Below are 17,936 nucleotides of genomic sequence, written 5' to 3' on the forward strand. Positions count from 1 at the left end.
TAAGGAGGAAATACAAAAGTTTATCCAACAAAAAGTAAGCTATGAAACAGAAGGAGATTCTGCTTCTTGTTCTGGTAATAAAGACGACAGTGGGACTGTACCTGTGAAACCTTTTCAAATTTTTCAACAGAAAATGTTGGAGAGAAGGAAGGGAGCAGGAGAGTTGACTAGAAGAATCGAGAGTACGTTGGAAATGAAGCAGAGACAGGATTTTGGAGATGAACAGCAATAAAAACCAGTACCTTAATATGGGATTATAATACAATATTTATATTTGTGAGATATGACAGAACAGCAAAATCTGGAAATATTGGACTTTTTCAGAATTTGTTGAACTTGTTGGGGACTGTAAAGCATATGTGTTACTCCATGTCATTAATGTTCAGAAAAGTGCTTTGGGGAGGGGAAGAGGAATGAGAAGGGGAAGAGGAGTGAGAAAGTTAACTAAGTAAATATTTTTTCTTTAAATAGTGCCAGTTTTGTGGCATCTGGTTTTCTTTCCATGCTATAAAGTAAAGTTTTTTCAATTATTTTTTAGTGTAATGAGGATTGTAAACCGGTGCTGCTGTTCTTATTTGTTTCTTTCTCCCTTTCTCTCTGTCTCGCTCTCTCTCTCCCCTTGTTCAGTTTTAAGAAATGTAGGCACTGCAATGTATTTTTAAAAAGACTGGTTAAAAAGCACAATAAAAGAAAAATCAATGTGCTTTTTTCATTCTTGCATGAGGAAATGACTGGATTAAAGACCTTAGATTGGTTTAGTAACACACTTTAAGAGAGAACAAATGAATGAAAAGTAACATTGAATATTACAAGGCATTTTACTAGTAAATGCATGTATGTTCAGTAACAGTTCTGCAGCTGGTCTTCATTTTTCCATGAAAACAATCTGATAAAGAAAAACTGACTGCCTGGTTCTCATGTCTCCTTGGAGACAATCTGATAAAGAGAAACTGGCTACAGTCTGGTGGAAAGTGGTTGGCTGAGGGGAAAAAAGACAAAACAAAAACATTCAGGGGTATTCCTAGCTTAGAGCTATAAAGATGAGACAAATCAGCACTTAGTAGAAGCACAGGCTGCACCGTGTGTCTTAGCATGGATGACCTTTCTTTTAGGTTAACTCGGATCTGAGTGTGTGGCTGTCAATTTGGGACTTTTGTTCCTATTAGGAGGATAAAAACTTCAATATTTGAGGGTGCACATAGTTTTGTGTGTTAAGGTTTTAGGATGGTATTTGGGGTGTTTTTTGTTATTTAAGGGCTTTCAATAAAACAAAACGTTTTATAAGATGTGATGTAGGCTCAAACATATATGACAAGAAACTTTATACAAGTTCAACCTGCCAAACAGTGTATGCATGCAACAGAAACACTGGAATTAGACATTTCACAAAAAGGTGTTATACATAAAAGGTGGGATTAATAACATTTTAAATACAGTGATGCTTTCTTTAATGTCTTTAAATGTAAATGGCCTCACAGATAAATACAAACAAGAAAAAGTAGTAAAGTATATTAAAAATATAGAGTACAAATAGCTGTGGTACAGGAGACACACTTGGAAAGAATTGAACATGTGAATTTGATAAAGAAAGGTTTTCAAGATGGTTATTCAGCAGAATACCTGGGACAAAGGAAAAGAGAAGTTTTTATATTAATTGCAAGAGGAGCTCCAATAGTGATAGAAGAAGATAAAAAAGATAATGGCAGATTTGTAGTGCTAAGGGGCTACTGGCATGGGAGGAGGATTACACTGGCATGTATTTACATTCCACCTAAAACTGATACAGTGGAGCTTACGAAAATTCTGGGAGACATAATTGGTTTTCAGCTAGGAGTATTACTTATAGGTAGGGACTGGAATTTGATTTGCACCAGTGAAGATGTGTCTGGTGGCCCTGAACGGAAAATATAACAAAGGAGGGTAAATTTTTGAAGGAATGTATGACGATATTTGGCATAGAAGATGTGACTTCAGTAACAGGAGTTGAGAGTGAATTTACATATTATTCCCCCAAGATATAAAAACTGAGCTAGGCTACACTGAATGTATATTTCATAGGAACATGTGCATTTAATGGAAGGTCCTGATACCCACCCAATAACTATTTCAGATCATGTGCAAATACTAGCCAAAATAAAAACACAGGGTAATGAAATAGAAAATGAGACATTGGTGCTTTTCCACCTATCTATTGAAACAAGAGGAATTTAAGGAATGTGTAGTGGAGATTATTCAGGAGCTGTTAGAGAAGATAGAAATTTCTTCAGAAAATCTAACTGAGTGGGATAAAATTAAGGTGGAGTTTACAAATAGGGTGGAAATAAAAGAAACGGAGCTATGGTTTAGAAGTAACAAGAATTGTTTAGAGGAACTGGCAAATGGTAAAGTATTGCAGAATAGGGGGAAATCTCCTAGAACAAGAGGAGGAGCAACTGCAGAATGCTACACAGAAAATAAGAGATTACCTCGATAATGTGCATGCGCTTAGAAAGATTGCCTCAGGCAACAGAACGTAGAAAGGTTAATTGTCAACCTTAAGGAGTTCATAACAAAGAATGTAACAAGAGATCCTGTTTCAGAAAATCTGTGAGAATCTCTATAAAGCCGAGAAATATGAAAATCAAGAAAAAATACGAATGGAAATGTTTATGGAAGACTTAAATATGCCAAGGTAAGAGGTTGATGAGGCTCAGTAACTAACAGGTTAGGAGAAGATAAGAAAATACCATTGTTGTTGGTGGGTCTTGATGCAGAGAAAGCATTTGGCAGAGTAAGCTGGGACTTTATGAGCAAGGCAATGGAAGCAGTTGCATTTCCTGAAAAACTGTAAGCTTGATTAGGAGAATGTATGAGGGATCGGAGGTAAAAATTAAAGTGGGTGGGACTCTCATAATTTCTGCTTGAGCAGAGGAACCAGGCAGGGCTGTCCTCTTTCCCCTTTACTATTGGCATTATATTTACAACTACTGGCAAAGAAAATAAGGGACTCATAAATTTGAGGATATAATTGGTATGGTAGTCAAGAAAAGCTGGCTTTATTTGCCGATGGTATTATTTTTTACCTGACAAAACCAGCAAAAGACAATACAGTGCTGTGGAACATTTTGAGACAGTTTCAGATCTTTTCAGGATACAAAATTAATGAAGGCAAAACAAAGGTAATAATGGTAAATTGTGTACCCACACATGAACTGGTTCAGGAATACCCATATTTATGGGGGACATGATAAAATTCAATATTTAGGAGTATGGATTAAAAATTATTCTAGTGTGGCAGCTAAGGATACTTGGAAAAAATGAGAAAATGGATATGGATAGCAAGATACAAGCAGTTAAAATATTTTTCTTTCCTTTAGTCTTGTACACAGGTCAGGCATATTTTTATCAATCAGAGGAGAAGTTGTGGGTAGCAATTAATAAAGAGCTGAAGGACTTTATCTGGGATGGGAAGATGGTAAGAGTCAAGTGGGATAAGATGATTCTTCCAGTAAAACGGGGGTGGATTGGGATTACCCAATTTGAAGGGGTATTTCAGAGTTACACAGTTAAGACTCCTGTACATAGCACTAGCAGAAAACTGTAATTCAAATTGGAAAGGGATGATGATGAAACATGGGGGAAGCTCAAGAAACAGAGACTGTGAATGTAGGCCTCGTGCAGAATATTATATCCATTAAGTAGCAGAAAGTATTCTAAGAACTAAACCAACATGGGAATGGAGAAAGGAGATTCTGCTACTAGGGTTGCCTGCAATTAGGGATACAGACAATAGACAAGAGGGGGCCAGAATTTAATGGAGAAAACTGGTAAAGGAACCAAGGTATTGGGAGCAAATAACTGGAGAGGTAACAATGATGGAAGACGCCAATAATTTATTTGGACTGCAGGTTAGGGATTGCCTTTCCTATCGAGGATCGATATCGGAGTATAGGCCAAGAGAAAGAAATGAGGGGGGGGTCTAAACAAAAGACCAGTACTGGTAGAGTTTTTAATGGAATCTAGAACTGAAGTTGTCATTAAAAAAAAAAGAATAATTAGTAGAGCATATAAATTGTTAACTGGGAAAGTCCAACTTGAAATGAGCCAATTTTCAGTGGAGGCCCGGGGAGAAACTCTTCAGATGCATGTCTTTGTAAAGTGGGAGGAAACCCACACGAAAGCAGGGAGGGCATGCAGACTCCACACAGAAGGCACCCAGTCAAGAATCAAACCTGAGAACCTCTTGCTGTGAGGAGACGATGCTAACCGCTGCACCACTGTGCCATGTTGCATGATAATTATAAGAATCGATCAGAGGAGGTTAGAAAGGATTGGGAAGAGAGGTTGGATAAGCATTTCACAAAGAAACAATGTGAGGATATATGTACTTCTCCCAAATATGCAGCACAATCTAGAAGATTTAGTATTTTGTCTGGAAATGTTTACATAGATATTTTTATACCCCAAGTAGACTCCAGATAACTTTTCCTCAGGCAGACCGTAAATTTTGCAGGTGTGAAGAGGAAGGAAGAAGTAATTGGGAACATATTTTCTGGTAGTGCGGTGAGTTGGCGGACTTCCCTGTGAGATGCACTGTTGGAGATGCTGGATGGGCAGATTGGTCTGATAAGGGGGATGATATTGAATCAGAATTGCCTAGACATGGTAAAGCTTTGCTGTGTCTAATAATGGTGACTGCCAAAAAAGCAGTTACTAGAAACTGGAAATCAAAAGCTAAACCAACAATACTGGAAGTTGTGAATATTTTAGCAGAAATAAAACAACTGGAATTGAGATCTTTAGAAAAGGGTAGGTGCAAAATACATAGGAAAATGGGAATTGGGGAACAGTACATATAAGGGAGGAATGAGGTCTAAAAGGTGGTAGGACTTGATGAGCTATGTAATGTTTGAGAAAGATGTGGTAGATTATAAATGATGTATAATTTTTGCAACTAGGAGTGTGTCAGTATGGTTTATGATATAAAATTATTGCGACTAGAGTTGTGTTTTGTGTGGTTTGTTTTCATTTATATAAATGTATAATTGCCTATGTAGTAAGTGCTGGTTTAATAAATATGTTTCTTTAAAAAAGGCAAGAATTGAATAATTTATGTAATATTGCTTAGGTTATATGATATTTAGTAATATATGTGAAGTATAATGTTTATGTTAATATAGTTTGAGCAAGTGATAATTCAATAAAGATGTGTGAAAAAAAGAACACCTAAAAAATAGTCCCCTATGTTCCAAAGTCCTGCTCTATCATAGCTACAGTGACTATTTATTTTTCATATGGAAAGGCTCATCCGAAGAATTTGACCAATTACTTACCCACCTCAACAACAGTACATCTTTTTTGCACTTCACCAAGAGTAGATATGGGCCGACAATCAATTTTTTGAAGATTACTCTGGACACTTCCAAAGCTGATTGGATCAAAAGTATTTATAGAAAAAGCACATTTGTCAATCATTACTTATGCAAACAGAGTCTTCAGCCTCAGCATTTGAAGAAAAGTGTTTTGAAAGGGTAGTTTATTCGTTTAAGCAGGCTTACTAGTGATGATCACATTTTCCTAGTTGAATTGGCGATTTTTCCAGAAACTTTTCCTTGCCAGAGGCTATGACATGGATTGGCTGCTCAGGATTGAAGAAGTTGTTTCATTGCTTCAAACTACAACTGCTAAACCAATCCTGACAATCTGGATTCATTGGCTGACATTGACGAATGCCCATTTAGATAAATATAATTGGGCACAAAGGTGCTTTCCCCCTTCCATTTACAACTGATATGTCAATCATTCAAAATATGTTTATGATAATTGGGAAATTATTTTAGGAAATTGATCTCACTAATTCTTTGGGGAAACATCCCCTTTTTATGTACAAAAGAAATACTAATAGTAAATGTCTTTTTGAGAGAATGCACTCTTCTAATGCCATTACCTTACATGCAGTAGGCACTTTTTGAAATGTGGCTGATGCAAATGGTGTCAGTTTGTAAACAACATTTTGAGTGTTCATATTACTGCACGTGAAACTGTTGTTTATTCTAAGGGCAGACATGATTGTCAAACATGAGGGGTAGTTTACCTTGTGTGATTCCTGCCCATGCTTTTACATTGGAAAAATGATCATAAAGTTCAGTCGTAGACTATATGAATGCACTCTTGTAATCAGACAAAAAGACACCAAGAATGCATTGGCCAGGCATTCAACAACATGTGCTACTTTTAAGAAGTTCAAGTTTATTGCTGTGGAAGCCACCAACATGTCGGATTTTATGGGGGGTTATAAAGTGATGCTTGAATGCTGTGAATCTATTTGGCAGATTACAATAAATGCTGATAAACATCCAGGACTAAATGACAGTATAAATGCTAAATTGTTTTAGCAGCACAGAAGCTTTGATGTGTTCCGCTGCCATTGTGTATTCCTAATGGATTCTTTTTAGGATATTTTTATTTTTAAAGGAATTGGTTCATTATTTAACACTGGAGATTTCCATGTTTCCTATATCGCTGTGCGAGTGGCTTAAATTTTGAATGCTGTGTTGCTATTGGAGTTTTAGTAAGTCATGTGACTAAGTCTAAAGGTTTTTTAAACTGATGTATATTTTATTATTTGGATTTTGATGAAGTTCTGTTCCTTAGCAATTAAAGAATGAAAGCACTTAATTTCTGCATCTTGAATACCTCCTTTCTGTCGTTCAGTAGAACTGTTTTACAGTTTTTTGGTCTTTTTGTTGTAAAATCTACACCCGTTTGTGGTTTCACAACCAAGTTTCTATTTCATTTCCTCTTTTTAAGAGGATGTAAATTCAACTTGTACTTAAAATGTTTTCATTTAAACACAGTAATGTGTTAAAGTAAAATTGCCAGTACACTTCTCTTGAAAAACAATCAGCTCAACAGCTTTCAAGGCTTATTTTTTCTATAACCAAAAGAGGGAATTCTTAAGTTTGGGACATCACGTGCTAGCTAGTGCATTTTTTTGTCTTTCAGCATAAATATGTTGGTACATTTCTTGTGTTAATTCCCAAATAGATTTTCCAACGTTAACTTTCACATGATTAGCATAATTCTAGATAAACAATGCCTTTTGTATGGCATGTGTACTGCTCCCTTATTTTAAAACACTTTATTTTGTGCAGAAAATATGGGGCGGGAGCTGATTATATAATTATATACTTAACTTTTTTTTATAATCAAATGTTCCTTTTGGCCCCAAGAATTGTCACCATTCTTTCTTCTTCCTGAATGCTGTAACAAACTTTTCACATAGTAACTTCTATTCACAAAGCAAGGTTTCTCTCGTATTAATTTAATTAAATCCTGGTTTCCTAAAACTATTTCCACTATTTTTCCAATGTTTACAGAAAAAGCTTGTTTAAATTTCTTATTGAAAATACCATTATTTTTCATAAATTGCTTGTTTCAAAATAGCTAAAAATGCAATACTTGTATTTTTCCTTTTTTGTCAGTATTTTGGCATACCTTCTGTACATAAACATAACTTTCAAAATCTTACATTCCTCAAGAAAAACTTATGTGCAACTTAGTGATTGCTCTACTAGATCTTTTACAGGGAACACTTCATTGCGGCTGATGAGGTAGGTAAATGTTTGCATTTGGGTTATTGCTGTTTGATAATTTACTTATGGGGATGTACAGAGAGCATAATGTGACTTTCCAGGAAAGAGGTACCAGAACTTTGTTTATGTTTGTCATTAGCCGGAGAAAAGCAAGCAAATACTTGTATGTTGTTGTTGGCCTTGGAACGGACATTTTGTACTGCTTTTATTCATTTTTTTTCTTCATCTCCCTGTTCTCCATCAGATTTGCTTGTGACTTCTTTTCCTGTACCCCGTGAATACATCCATAGGTGAGAGCCAGTCATTGCCATGACAGGAGAGCCCTATGGCTTGTTTTTTACTGTCTGGAGAAGCCAGTTAACCCAGACATTCCCCTGTGAGCTGAGAGGTTGGTATAAGGGAGCAGCTCAAACTCTGGTCTCAAGAAAATCCCTACACCTTATGTAACCCCTCATCATAGGTAGATTGCAGACTGGTAGTTGGTTTGGTTGGTCTGCATTCCTGTACATGTCCACTGCCCAGCTTAGCAGTGTGAGCAAAGCTTCTGCAGGTTAAGTCTCCTCAGCTTCTTGCATAAGGGAGTGTCTACCCACCAGTAGGCATTACTAATATGGCAGACATTGCTGCCTCTCTGCCTTTAGGATGAGTGAGATGGAGCTGGCCTCTCAAGACCCCCCCCCCAACTCCCTTCAACACTTTTCCCTGTAGTTAAACACAGGTTTCTGAGGTCATAGTGAAGGCTTCATCCATTTACTTCATAGGACTGGTGTTCTTGTGGGCCAATGCATCCATATTCATACCCTTCTGTCATGGCATGGCTGTGTTTACTTCTGTGCACTGTGATTTTCACAGAAGTAACTTTCCCGGTCAACAAATGTTAAATAAATAAAAATAAATGTGTTACTTCTGCTGTTGAGATGCACAGCTTACTTTAGTAATCACTGGTAAGTCAAGGAATATTCAGTTTACACAGTTTGCATAGAGTGAGCTGACAAGAATTGTAGCTGTGTACAGAGTCTTTATATCTTTGGGAACATGCCTTGTCCTTGTTGTACACTATTTTGAACCTAGCCCACATGAATACAAAACAACTAGCATGAAATCAAATGCAACACTAATGGGTAATTAATTCCTGTTTAATTTGGGTGGATGTTTAGCATCCTGTTTGTACTACCATGGTTATATTACATTACTACCATTTGATTGAAGGTGCAGCAGCACATTTAATGTTGGATCCTTAATGTAACATTGAAATAAAAATATATATGTGTGGCAGTTTAGTGCAAAGGATTAAGGCTAGGAGCTACTAATGAGCTTTAGCATGTTGTCTAGGGTTTGATTCCCTTGGTCTGCATTTGCCTTCTCCATGACTCAGGGGAATTCAGTTAACCAGACAGTATTCCCATGTCTGTACTGAATGAAGTGGGGCAGCCTGGATAAAACACAAGCTTTTAAGTTGTGACTTAAACGTGTATATAGCTAGCCATCTACTTAAAGGTGTACATGGCTAGGACTCTTACTGTCCTCGTGGCAGCTTGACCAATATTGTTCCTCTGTTCCTAAAACAAAAGTATGTGGCTGGGTTAAACACATCAGTTTTCAGTCATTTAAATGAACATTATGTAAAACTTCAACATAATCTGATTTAAACAGATTCCTGCTAGTGGATTGATGACATTGATTATATACTGTATACCCACTATTTAAGTCTGCATCAGCTACGGTCACTGCCACCAGTCCACTGGCAGGAGTCTGTTTAGGTGAAGCCAGGCACACTGTTTGCTGTACTGCTTATAAGGCCAGAAACAAGGTGCTAGAAAAAGATTGTAGTAAACATTTTTGCAGGATGTCTCTCTCGCTCTTTTTGTTGTTGTTAAAGAGGTCATCAGATTTTGTATTGATTTAACCGACTTGTACTAGAACAGTACATGGTTCTCATTTGCAAGATAACCGTAAAAGTCATACTTGTAGAGAACTGGTAGGAATTCCAGCATGCAAGTTAAACACTGCAGCAAGAAAACCATATGTTTAGAATTCAAATGTACAGTTACATTAGTATTCCTACATATCTGAATTGTCTTGATGGAAAATATGTACATGCTTGGGAATGATGATCACCAAAGTAGTTGTAGTAGTAGTCATTCAAACAAGTTTCTACATTACATTTAGTATTGCTTTTTATTTTATTTTAGGAGATATATAAAGCATTTTCTTCAAGCAAGATTTTATATAAGAATCGAGTATGTCTGAGAGGTGAGCCGGGGAGCAATTAATACATTGGATAATGGTTTATGGAAGATCTTTTCTAAATTTGGGCTAAGTTCACCTGTTTTTCTTTCAAAATTACTGGCTTAAAAAGGACCCACAGTATTCTAGCAACAAGTAACGTGACATTTATTCACAGGAGACTCATACCTGCTTTAACATGTTTGGAAATTTGTTTGAGGAGGAGGAAGATTTTTCTTTCATAACTTCTAATCCTAAAGAAGGAAACTGGCCAAAATCAAAGATGAAGAGAACTCAGCCACCACCTGTGAGAGGTCCCACCAAACTGAGTGGGATCAAGAACCAAGGTGGCACCTGCTACCTGAATTCATTGCTGCAGACTCTGTTGTTTACTCCTGAATTCCGAGGTAACACTTTGCCTGCTTTCTGTACCTTGTAGTCATATTACTAAACGTGTACATTTAGTTTGTGTATTGCAAGAAAAAAAGTATTTAGTGGACCTGAAGTTTAGATGACCTTTTTTAATTCCTTAATTAAGTTTTATTTATTTTTTTATTCCTCGATTTGTTCATCAGGTTAATGTGGAGAAATTCAGCCTTTTTGAGTTCTACTTATTGTCATAATTAATGCAGTTGTAGTGACTAAATTCAAGTCTTTTCTAACCACATAAGAATTTTTCAGGAGTGACATGAAAACTCTGATCTTGTCAAGTGAGCTTTCTAGAGCAATAGACTTCATGTTAGTGTTACATAACTCCAACCTAGGTAAGCAGCATTTAACCCATTTACTGTTCTTTATTTTAAAGCAGTTTTGCCCCTATAGTGAAGCAACACTTTCTACTGTATTTTAATGGGTAATGGTGGTGAATCAGGGAGTCTTCACTTTTGGGACCAGCCAACCTCTGTGTCAGTATACCTAAAATTATTAAGCTAATTTGGCCGTTTGAGTTTACGTTTTAGAAAATATTGATTTTATTTATTTTTTGTTGCACTGTGATAACCAGCATGATCCATCTGGATAGTGACCATTTACCCTGGTGGCAGGGATCATGGTTTCGAGAAGGAACTTGCTTAGAGGTTTGTCAAAACAGAGAGAAAGAAATTTCAAACTCTGCATACCTAACTGAGATGTACCCTTTCTTGTATGCCTTCTGAAAGATCCTAAGTTTTCATGCTCAGGATTACATAGATTTTTACTGCTCTGTTCAGTGTTCCTATATTTTAACTGCAGACATTCACAGCTAGGCAGTCCGTAGATTGCATTAGCTATCACAGTTTAGACATTAGAGTTCAGTTCCTATGTTTAATGACTATGAAGCATAGAATTGCCAAGTATGACCCTTCTGTCTTCAGGTCACAGTCAAGAACCTCCACAGAATGTTGGTATTGTTTTGAGCTAGAGTGCAGTGTTGACAGATTTCACTACAGTCAGCTCTTCTTCCCAGGGATTTTAGTCACCATTAACTCCCGATTCTTGATTGAGATAGAATCTCAGCAAAAAACCTGGCCAGAGGGCTGTCTGAGAGGTTCCAAACATGAGCTTGAAATGTAGAATGCAATGGACATAGAACATACCTTTAAGACCTGCATGTCTGACTGTTGTTGAGAGCTCACCAATTCAGCAATTTTGTTTCTTATTCAGCCAAGTGTTGCATATCTAGGCTTTCGTCTTCAGATGCTTACAAGGTAAACTGAACAAGTGAGACCCGTGGTTTGGCTTCTACCCAAACTTGATTGTTTTAGGGTAATTGGCCTGCCCCATACATTTCCTTGAATCTCAGTTTACTTAATGTTTAGTTGGATGAAATAAACTGGTTGAAGCTTCAACCTGGGGGGTGGGGGACAAAAAAAACATTTTTTTATAGTGGGCAAGCTCTCATGTGGGTGGTTTTGTCCCCACACCCTTTTACCTGCGTACTTCCTCAACAGTTGTACAACTGCTATAAAAAAAAAAAAAAAAAAAGCCCGAATAGTTTCATTCATTGCAAATGCACAAATAGAAACTATACCGGCAGTGATTTTTCTATGGGAATCACAGTCAGAGTTCAAAGTCTCGGAGAAAAGCAACTGATACATTTCAGTTCATGCACCTTATAATCAGCCAAGAGTAGGGAAATCTGGGTTGCCATTTCACCTGTGAGACAGGAGGAAATTATTGAATTATCAAGAGAGGTTTTTGTTTGAGAACTCAAACCTGAAGATGTTCTTCGTCTTCCATTGCTGCAGTCCTAACAATTGGGTATAGTCCGCATCCAGTCGGCCCGAATACCAGAGTATAAGGCTGACGTCGGTCATGGCGCATTAGACTGACGTCAGTACGTCAGGGTACTAATGCGCATGACCGGCGTCCTATCCTCAGTCTTTTTTGCCGCGTGGTCCGATGCAGAAGCAGTTTTGCAAGTGCAGGTTGGCGTTCTGAGATATTTCCGAAACCGGAGTTTCAGACCGAATCAGAGTTGGCTAAGTAGAACATTTTGGTTTTCTTGCCTCAGTATTTAACCGGATGTCAGAAAAAGTGAATAACTGTATTTCTTGTGGGAAACAGATACAGGATTTCCATACTTTGTGTATACCTTGTTTAGGGCCTGAGCACGACGTTGTTGGTTGCCGCTCTTGTGCTAGGTTTAACAAACGCACTATTAAGAGGAGGTTAGACTGTGCCAGGTTAGTGTTTGGGAAACGTTGCAATTATAAAATGCCGTCGGATGCTCCGACACCGCCAGGAAGCGCAAGGACAAAACAGCGAAGCCTAGAGTTGAAGAACCGGCAGTCCCGGACGTCGGTTCTTTAGAAGGCTCAGTGGAGCCAGAGGTTTTGCCAGGAGTTTCTATGGAGTCTCCGGCAGAAACTTTACTGTTCCAGGATGTCCCATCTCAGGAGGCAGGCCAGGCTGAAGGGGCTTCTCAAGGGCCTATTCTTCCCTCTTGTCCCACAGTAATTGGAGCCTCTCCTTCTGTTGCTAAAGCTTCTTTTAGAGGTAGGCCAATTTCAGCTTCAGTGGGGGCTTCTCCTAGCTTTTCGGGTTCTGTACCTAAGAAACATATGCTTAAAATGGCAGAAGATTTGATTACTATGATTAGAGGTTCTATGGGCCCTCCTGCTAAGAGGCCTAGGGTGGAGCGTTTGCCAGTTTTGAACACGGCTCAGAGGCTTCTGAGTCCTCTGCGGATGATTTACAGGAGTATCCTCCTTATTCTGATTCTGATATGGATGATGCCACTCCTTGGCTTCTCCTCCTGAGGATTTTTCATTTTCAGAGACTCTGCATTCCATGAGGGAGCACTTTAAATGGGAAGGCCAGGATTACTCTGATTCCAGGAAGAGGCTTAGGGAATTCTTGTTTTACCCCAGCATAGGCCCTTAGCTATACCTCCTGTGTTGACTGTGGTGGAAGATGTTTTTGCAGAGGCTTCCCTGAACCCTGATTCTTTGCCTCCTGCTCCTGTTAAACCTGATAGGTACTATAGGGTGCCTGAAGCTCATAAGTATTTGTTTAAGAGTCCTAGGGCGGACCCAGAAACTATTTCTCAGGGGCCTAAAGGTGTTAAAGCCTCTGTGGTTAGAAATCCTGTTCCCACTGACAAGGAGGCTAGGGCTTTGGATAGGTGGGGTAAGAAACTGTATACTTCTTCCACTCTAGCCATGAGAGCGTTGAATTGTCAGTTCCACATGCTGAAATATCAGAATTATCTCCTTTCTCAATTGAAGTCTAAGGTGGATGCTTTGGCGGAAGGTATTGAGTGTAAAGAGTTGCTGGATTTGGTTTATGTGTCTGAACAAGTGGGCAAGCATTCTTTGCAATGTGGCTTTGATGCTGTGCAGGCCTCCTCGAGGGTGGCTGCCACTAGTTCTGTTCTAGGCATGCCTGGTTAAGAGATCAGAATTTGGCTGAGCATGTTAAGACAAGGATTTTGGATGCACCTTTACAGTCTGATGTTTTGTTTGGTTCGCCTGTGGAAGCAGTTTTAAAGAAAATGGAGGACAAAGCTAGATCTATGCAAACTGTTAAGATTTTTGCAGGTACAGCCACGAGTTTAGTAGAAATTGGCCTGCTAAGGGGTGGACTTATCCTGCTTTTGACTCCCAGTCTACGGGTAGGTCTAGACGTGGTAGGGGCAGGGCTCTAGGTTCTTTTAGGTCTACAACAGCGAGTTCACCTGCTCAGACTTCTAGTGAGGGCAGGGGTCAGTCCTTTCGTAAGCAGACCCAATGACCTGCCTTTTCAGCTGCCAGTAGATTCTCGTCTGGCAGCTCCTTTGGGAGGACGACTGTCTCTTTTCAAAGAAAATTGGGATTTAATTACTCAAGACAGATGGGTGTTGGACATTATTCACCACGGTTACAGGTTTTATTTCCATACAATGCCCCTTTCAAAGGCATGCCAGACGCTCCTCCTCCACAAAGAAAAGAGGCTCACAAGCAAGTTTCTCTGTTACTGAAAATGGGGCCATTCAGCCAGTCCCTGTATCAGAAAGGGGCCTAGGATTTTATTCCCGCATGTTCCTAGTACCAAAGAAGGGGAACACGTGGAGACCAATTTTGGATTTATCTCTCCTCAACACTTATCTGGACATTCCCAAGTTCAAGATGTTGGCGTTACAACAGCTTTTACCTCTGCTGGGCAAAGATCACTGGATGGTAACTTTAGATCTCAAGGAAGCTTACCTTCATGTGCCTATCAGGCTAAGTTGCAGGAAGTATCTGCGGTTTCGAGCTGGAGATTCTCATTATCAGTTCTCTGCATTGCCCTTTGGCTTATCTACTGCCCAGAGTATTCACCAAGGTTCTGGCTCCAGTGATAGCTTACTTCAGGCTACAAGGAATTCAAATCTATCCTTACTTAGACGACTGCCTGATTCTGGCTCAAGAAAAGGAAGACCTTCTACAGCATCTGGAATATGTTATAGCAGTGCTAAGATGCCTAGGGTATTCTGTGAACGAAATAAAGTCCAGTCTAGTACCCTCTCAAGACATGTGCTTTCTGGGTGTGAGACTGAATACAGCAGCCCAGATGGCCTTTTAACCCCGGACAAACAAATGAGTCTATCACTTTACTTCCATCATCTATCTCATCAGTCCGTGCTGACTGCAGGGACAGTCCTTCAAGCATTAGGGTTCATGGCATCTTGTATTCTGGTGCTTCCCAATGCCAAACTGCATATGAGGAAGTTACAATGGTATCTCAAAATGTATGGACACAGCACTGCCAGGATTTAGACACTGTCATTCCCATAATACCTTGCCTTCAAAGGAATTTTTGTGGTGGGCTCAGGAATGTCACCTAAACAAGGGACTCTCTGTGACCCGGCCAGAGGCGAGTCAGATTTTAACGACAGATGCCTCGGACATTGCTTGGGAGCTCATCTACTTGGAAAGTGGATACAAGACAAGTGGCCTGCCAGACTACAGCATCTACATATCAACATGAAGGAGATGTTAGCAGTCCATTTCGCTTTACTGGCTTTCAAGGAGTTACTTCTTCCAGGACAGGTGTTGATTCTAACAGACAACACAACTGTCATGTGGTACATCAACAAGCAAGGGGAACACATTCTTATCCTCTATGCAGGCAAGCAATGATTTTATGGGAGATTGCGCTAAGCTTGCAACTAACTCTTCAGGCAAGGTTTCTGCCAGGAGCACAGAACTCCTTAGCAGATGTGTTAAGCAGACGAATCATGGATCCCCACGAGTGGAAACTGGATCTTCATGTATTTCAGACATTGACAGTGTCATGGGGAACTCCAGACATAGATCTGTTCGCTTCTCCACTAAACCACCAGCTGCCAAAGTATTGCACAAAGGGGTTTCATCACACAGCTTGGAAAGTGGATGCTCTGTCTTTCAGTTGGGAAAATCTTCATGTGTATGCCTTTCCACCTCTGCCTCTTCTTCCAAAGGTGCTATTAAAGGTCAGACAAGACAGGCCAAGGATGATTTTGATAGCTCCAGATTGGCCTCGGCAACACTGGTACCCACTACTACGAGTCTGGTAAAGAAGCCTCCATGGCCTTTACCTCTGATTCCTCATCTGTTATCTCAAGAGGACGGTCATCTGCTCAATGTCAAGCTTCACTCTCTTCATCTAACAGCCTGGCATATTCTGTGTTGAAACACAGCAGGTCTCAACTTCCTCAACAAGTTTTAAATGTGATTATGGAAGCTAGGCGACCTAGTACAAGGAGAGTGTACGCAGCAAAATGGAAGAGATTTTTATTTTGGAGTGCAGCAAGGAATTTGGAGATTTCTGAGCCTAATTTGAGTGTGGCTCTTCAATATCTTACCGAGTTATTGGACAAAGGGTTGTCCTTCTCTTCTATTAAGATTCATGCTGCAGCAATTTCAGCTCACTATGATTGTGACCCACCTTTGTTTTCACATCCTTTGTTCAAGCAGTTTCTTAGAGGGCAAAGAATATAAGACCCCCACGTGAGCTCCTACTCCTGCTTGAGATCTCAATTTTGTGTTGGAAAAACTTACTCTACAACCTTTTGAGCCTGCGGCTACTGCTGAATTGAAATATTTGTCATGGAAGACTGCTTTTTTGTTGGCTATTACTTCTGCAAGAAGGGTGTCTGAGTTGCAGGCCCTTATGGCAGTCGAGCCCTTTGATTTTCCATAAGGATAGGGTATCATTACGTACTAATCCTTCCTTTATGCCTAAGGTGGTTTCTAGTGTGGCTTTAAACCAGACTATTCATTTGCCTACTTTTATGCAGACCCCAGAATAAAGGGGAAAAGATTTTGCATACTTTAGATGTACACAGGCAATTGCGTTATTACTTAAGCAGGACTAAGGATTTTAGACAGTCTCAGCAGTTGTTTGTTTCTTTTGCTTTGAGTTCAAGAGGGCAAGCCTGTGTCAAAACAAACTGTTTCTAGGTGGATTGGCTTTTGCATTGCATTTTGTTATTCCCATCATGGCAAGGAGGTTCCAGCTGGGATTAGGCCTCATTCCACTAGGGCTACTGCCACTTCAACAGCATTTCTACGGGGTGGCAACTAAGGATATTTTGGAAGCAGCTACTTGGAGTTCAGTGCATACTTTCTCTAAGCATTATCACCTTCCTATCTACTCTAAGTCTAGGGCTGGTTTTGCCACAGCTGTTTTGCAAGGCATGTTGTCAGCTCCTGCTTCTTTATGATTTGCCAGCCTCCCTTACCTCTGCTTTGGGATTCTACCCAATTGTTAGGACTGCAGCAATGGAAGGCGAAGAACATAGTACAGTTTTGTACCTACCATAAATGTAGATGTTCGAGGATTCCATTGCTGCAGTCCCCTCCTTCCCTCTGTGTTTAGGGGTGGTAGTGTAGGTGAGCTTACCTGCTTATATTTTTGTATATATTGTTCATGTTTTGGTGCAGGCTTTTTGGGCCTTGTCCTTTTAGGGTCTTCTGACATCTGGGGCAAGAAAAGACTGAGGATAGGACGCCGGTCATGCGCATTAGTACCCTGACGTACTGGCGTCAGTCTAATGCGCCATGACCCTCTGGTATTCGGGCCGACTGGATGCGGACTATACCCAATTGTTAGGACTGCAGCAATGGAATCCTCGAACATCTACATTTATGGTAGGTACAAAACTGTACTTTGTCTGACTTGCATATGATAACCCTTCTGTTGGCGTATTCCTGTGATAAGTTGACTCCACTCTCATTGGTTTTCTGAAATCCATGTTCCAGACATTTAGCCTTCTTTATTTCTTGATGTGTTTTACAGATCTGTCAGTTTTTTTTAATGGAGGTTGCTCTGGTAGGTGAGTGCAACACAGCAGCAGATGTCCATGCTGGCAGCAAATCCCATACTGCCTTTTCTCCTTTCGGTCCCATATGCCACCTGTGACACCATCCTGTTCATTGGTCTTTTGTTGCATCAGTTTGGTTTGAGGCTTCAGCAAGTCTTCCTTTTCTCATACTGAAGTGGTGCTGCATTTCCATTTCATTGCAACCCTTCAGCCGTGAATGAGTTAGTAGATAAGAGATTATTGCACGAGAAACTGACAAGTAGTGAATAATCTTCCTTTTCACTTTCTTTCAGGACGTTTCAGGCTAATGATGAAGTACATGCTGATGTATCCCATGTCTTTCATCTGAAGAAAATTTTTTTTCTATACAGGTTGAGATGGAGTCCTATTTT

The 17,936-nt window shown here is 39.6% G+C and overlaps 1 protein-coding gene across 2 annotated transcripts in view; it reads left to right on the forward strand.

The window, feature by feature from the left end:
• The window catches only part of USP40 (ubiquitin specific peptidase 40), a 3,368,940-nt gene that overhangs the window by 61,178 nt on the left and 3,289,826 nt on the right, over positions 1–17,936 (forward strand). Inside the window, exons 2-3 of one of the 2 annotated variants that reach the window (XM_044075048.1) lie at positions 9,767–9,827; positions 9,979–10,207. In XM_044075048.1, coding sequence (XP_043930983.1) covers positions 10,000–10,207 — 208 coding nt within the window. In that variant the 5' untranslated portion in view covers positions 9,767–9,827; positions 9,979–9,999. Of the gene's footprint in view, positions 1–9,766; positions 10,208–17,936 lie in introns of both variants that reach the window. The other variant, XM_044075047.1, reaches the window with a different exon arrangement.

Source organism: Protopterus annectens, chromosome 6.part0, assembly GCF_019279795.1.
Source record: "Protopterus annectens isolate FY-2018-M chromosome 6.part0, PAN1.0, whole genome shotgun sequence".
In the NCBI taxonomy this organism is placed as follows: domain Eukaryota; kingdom Metazoa; phylum Chordata; order Ceratodontiformes; family Protopteridae; genus Protopterus; species Protopterus annectens.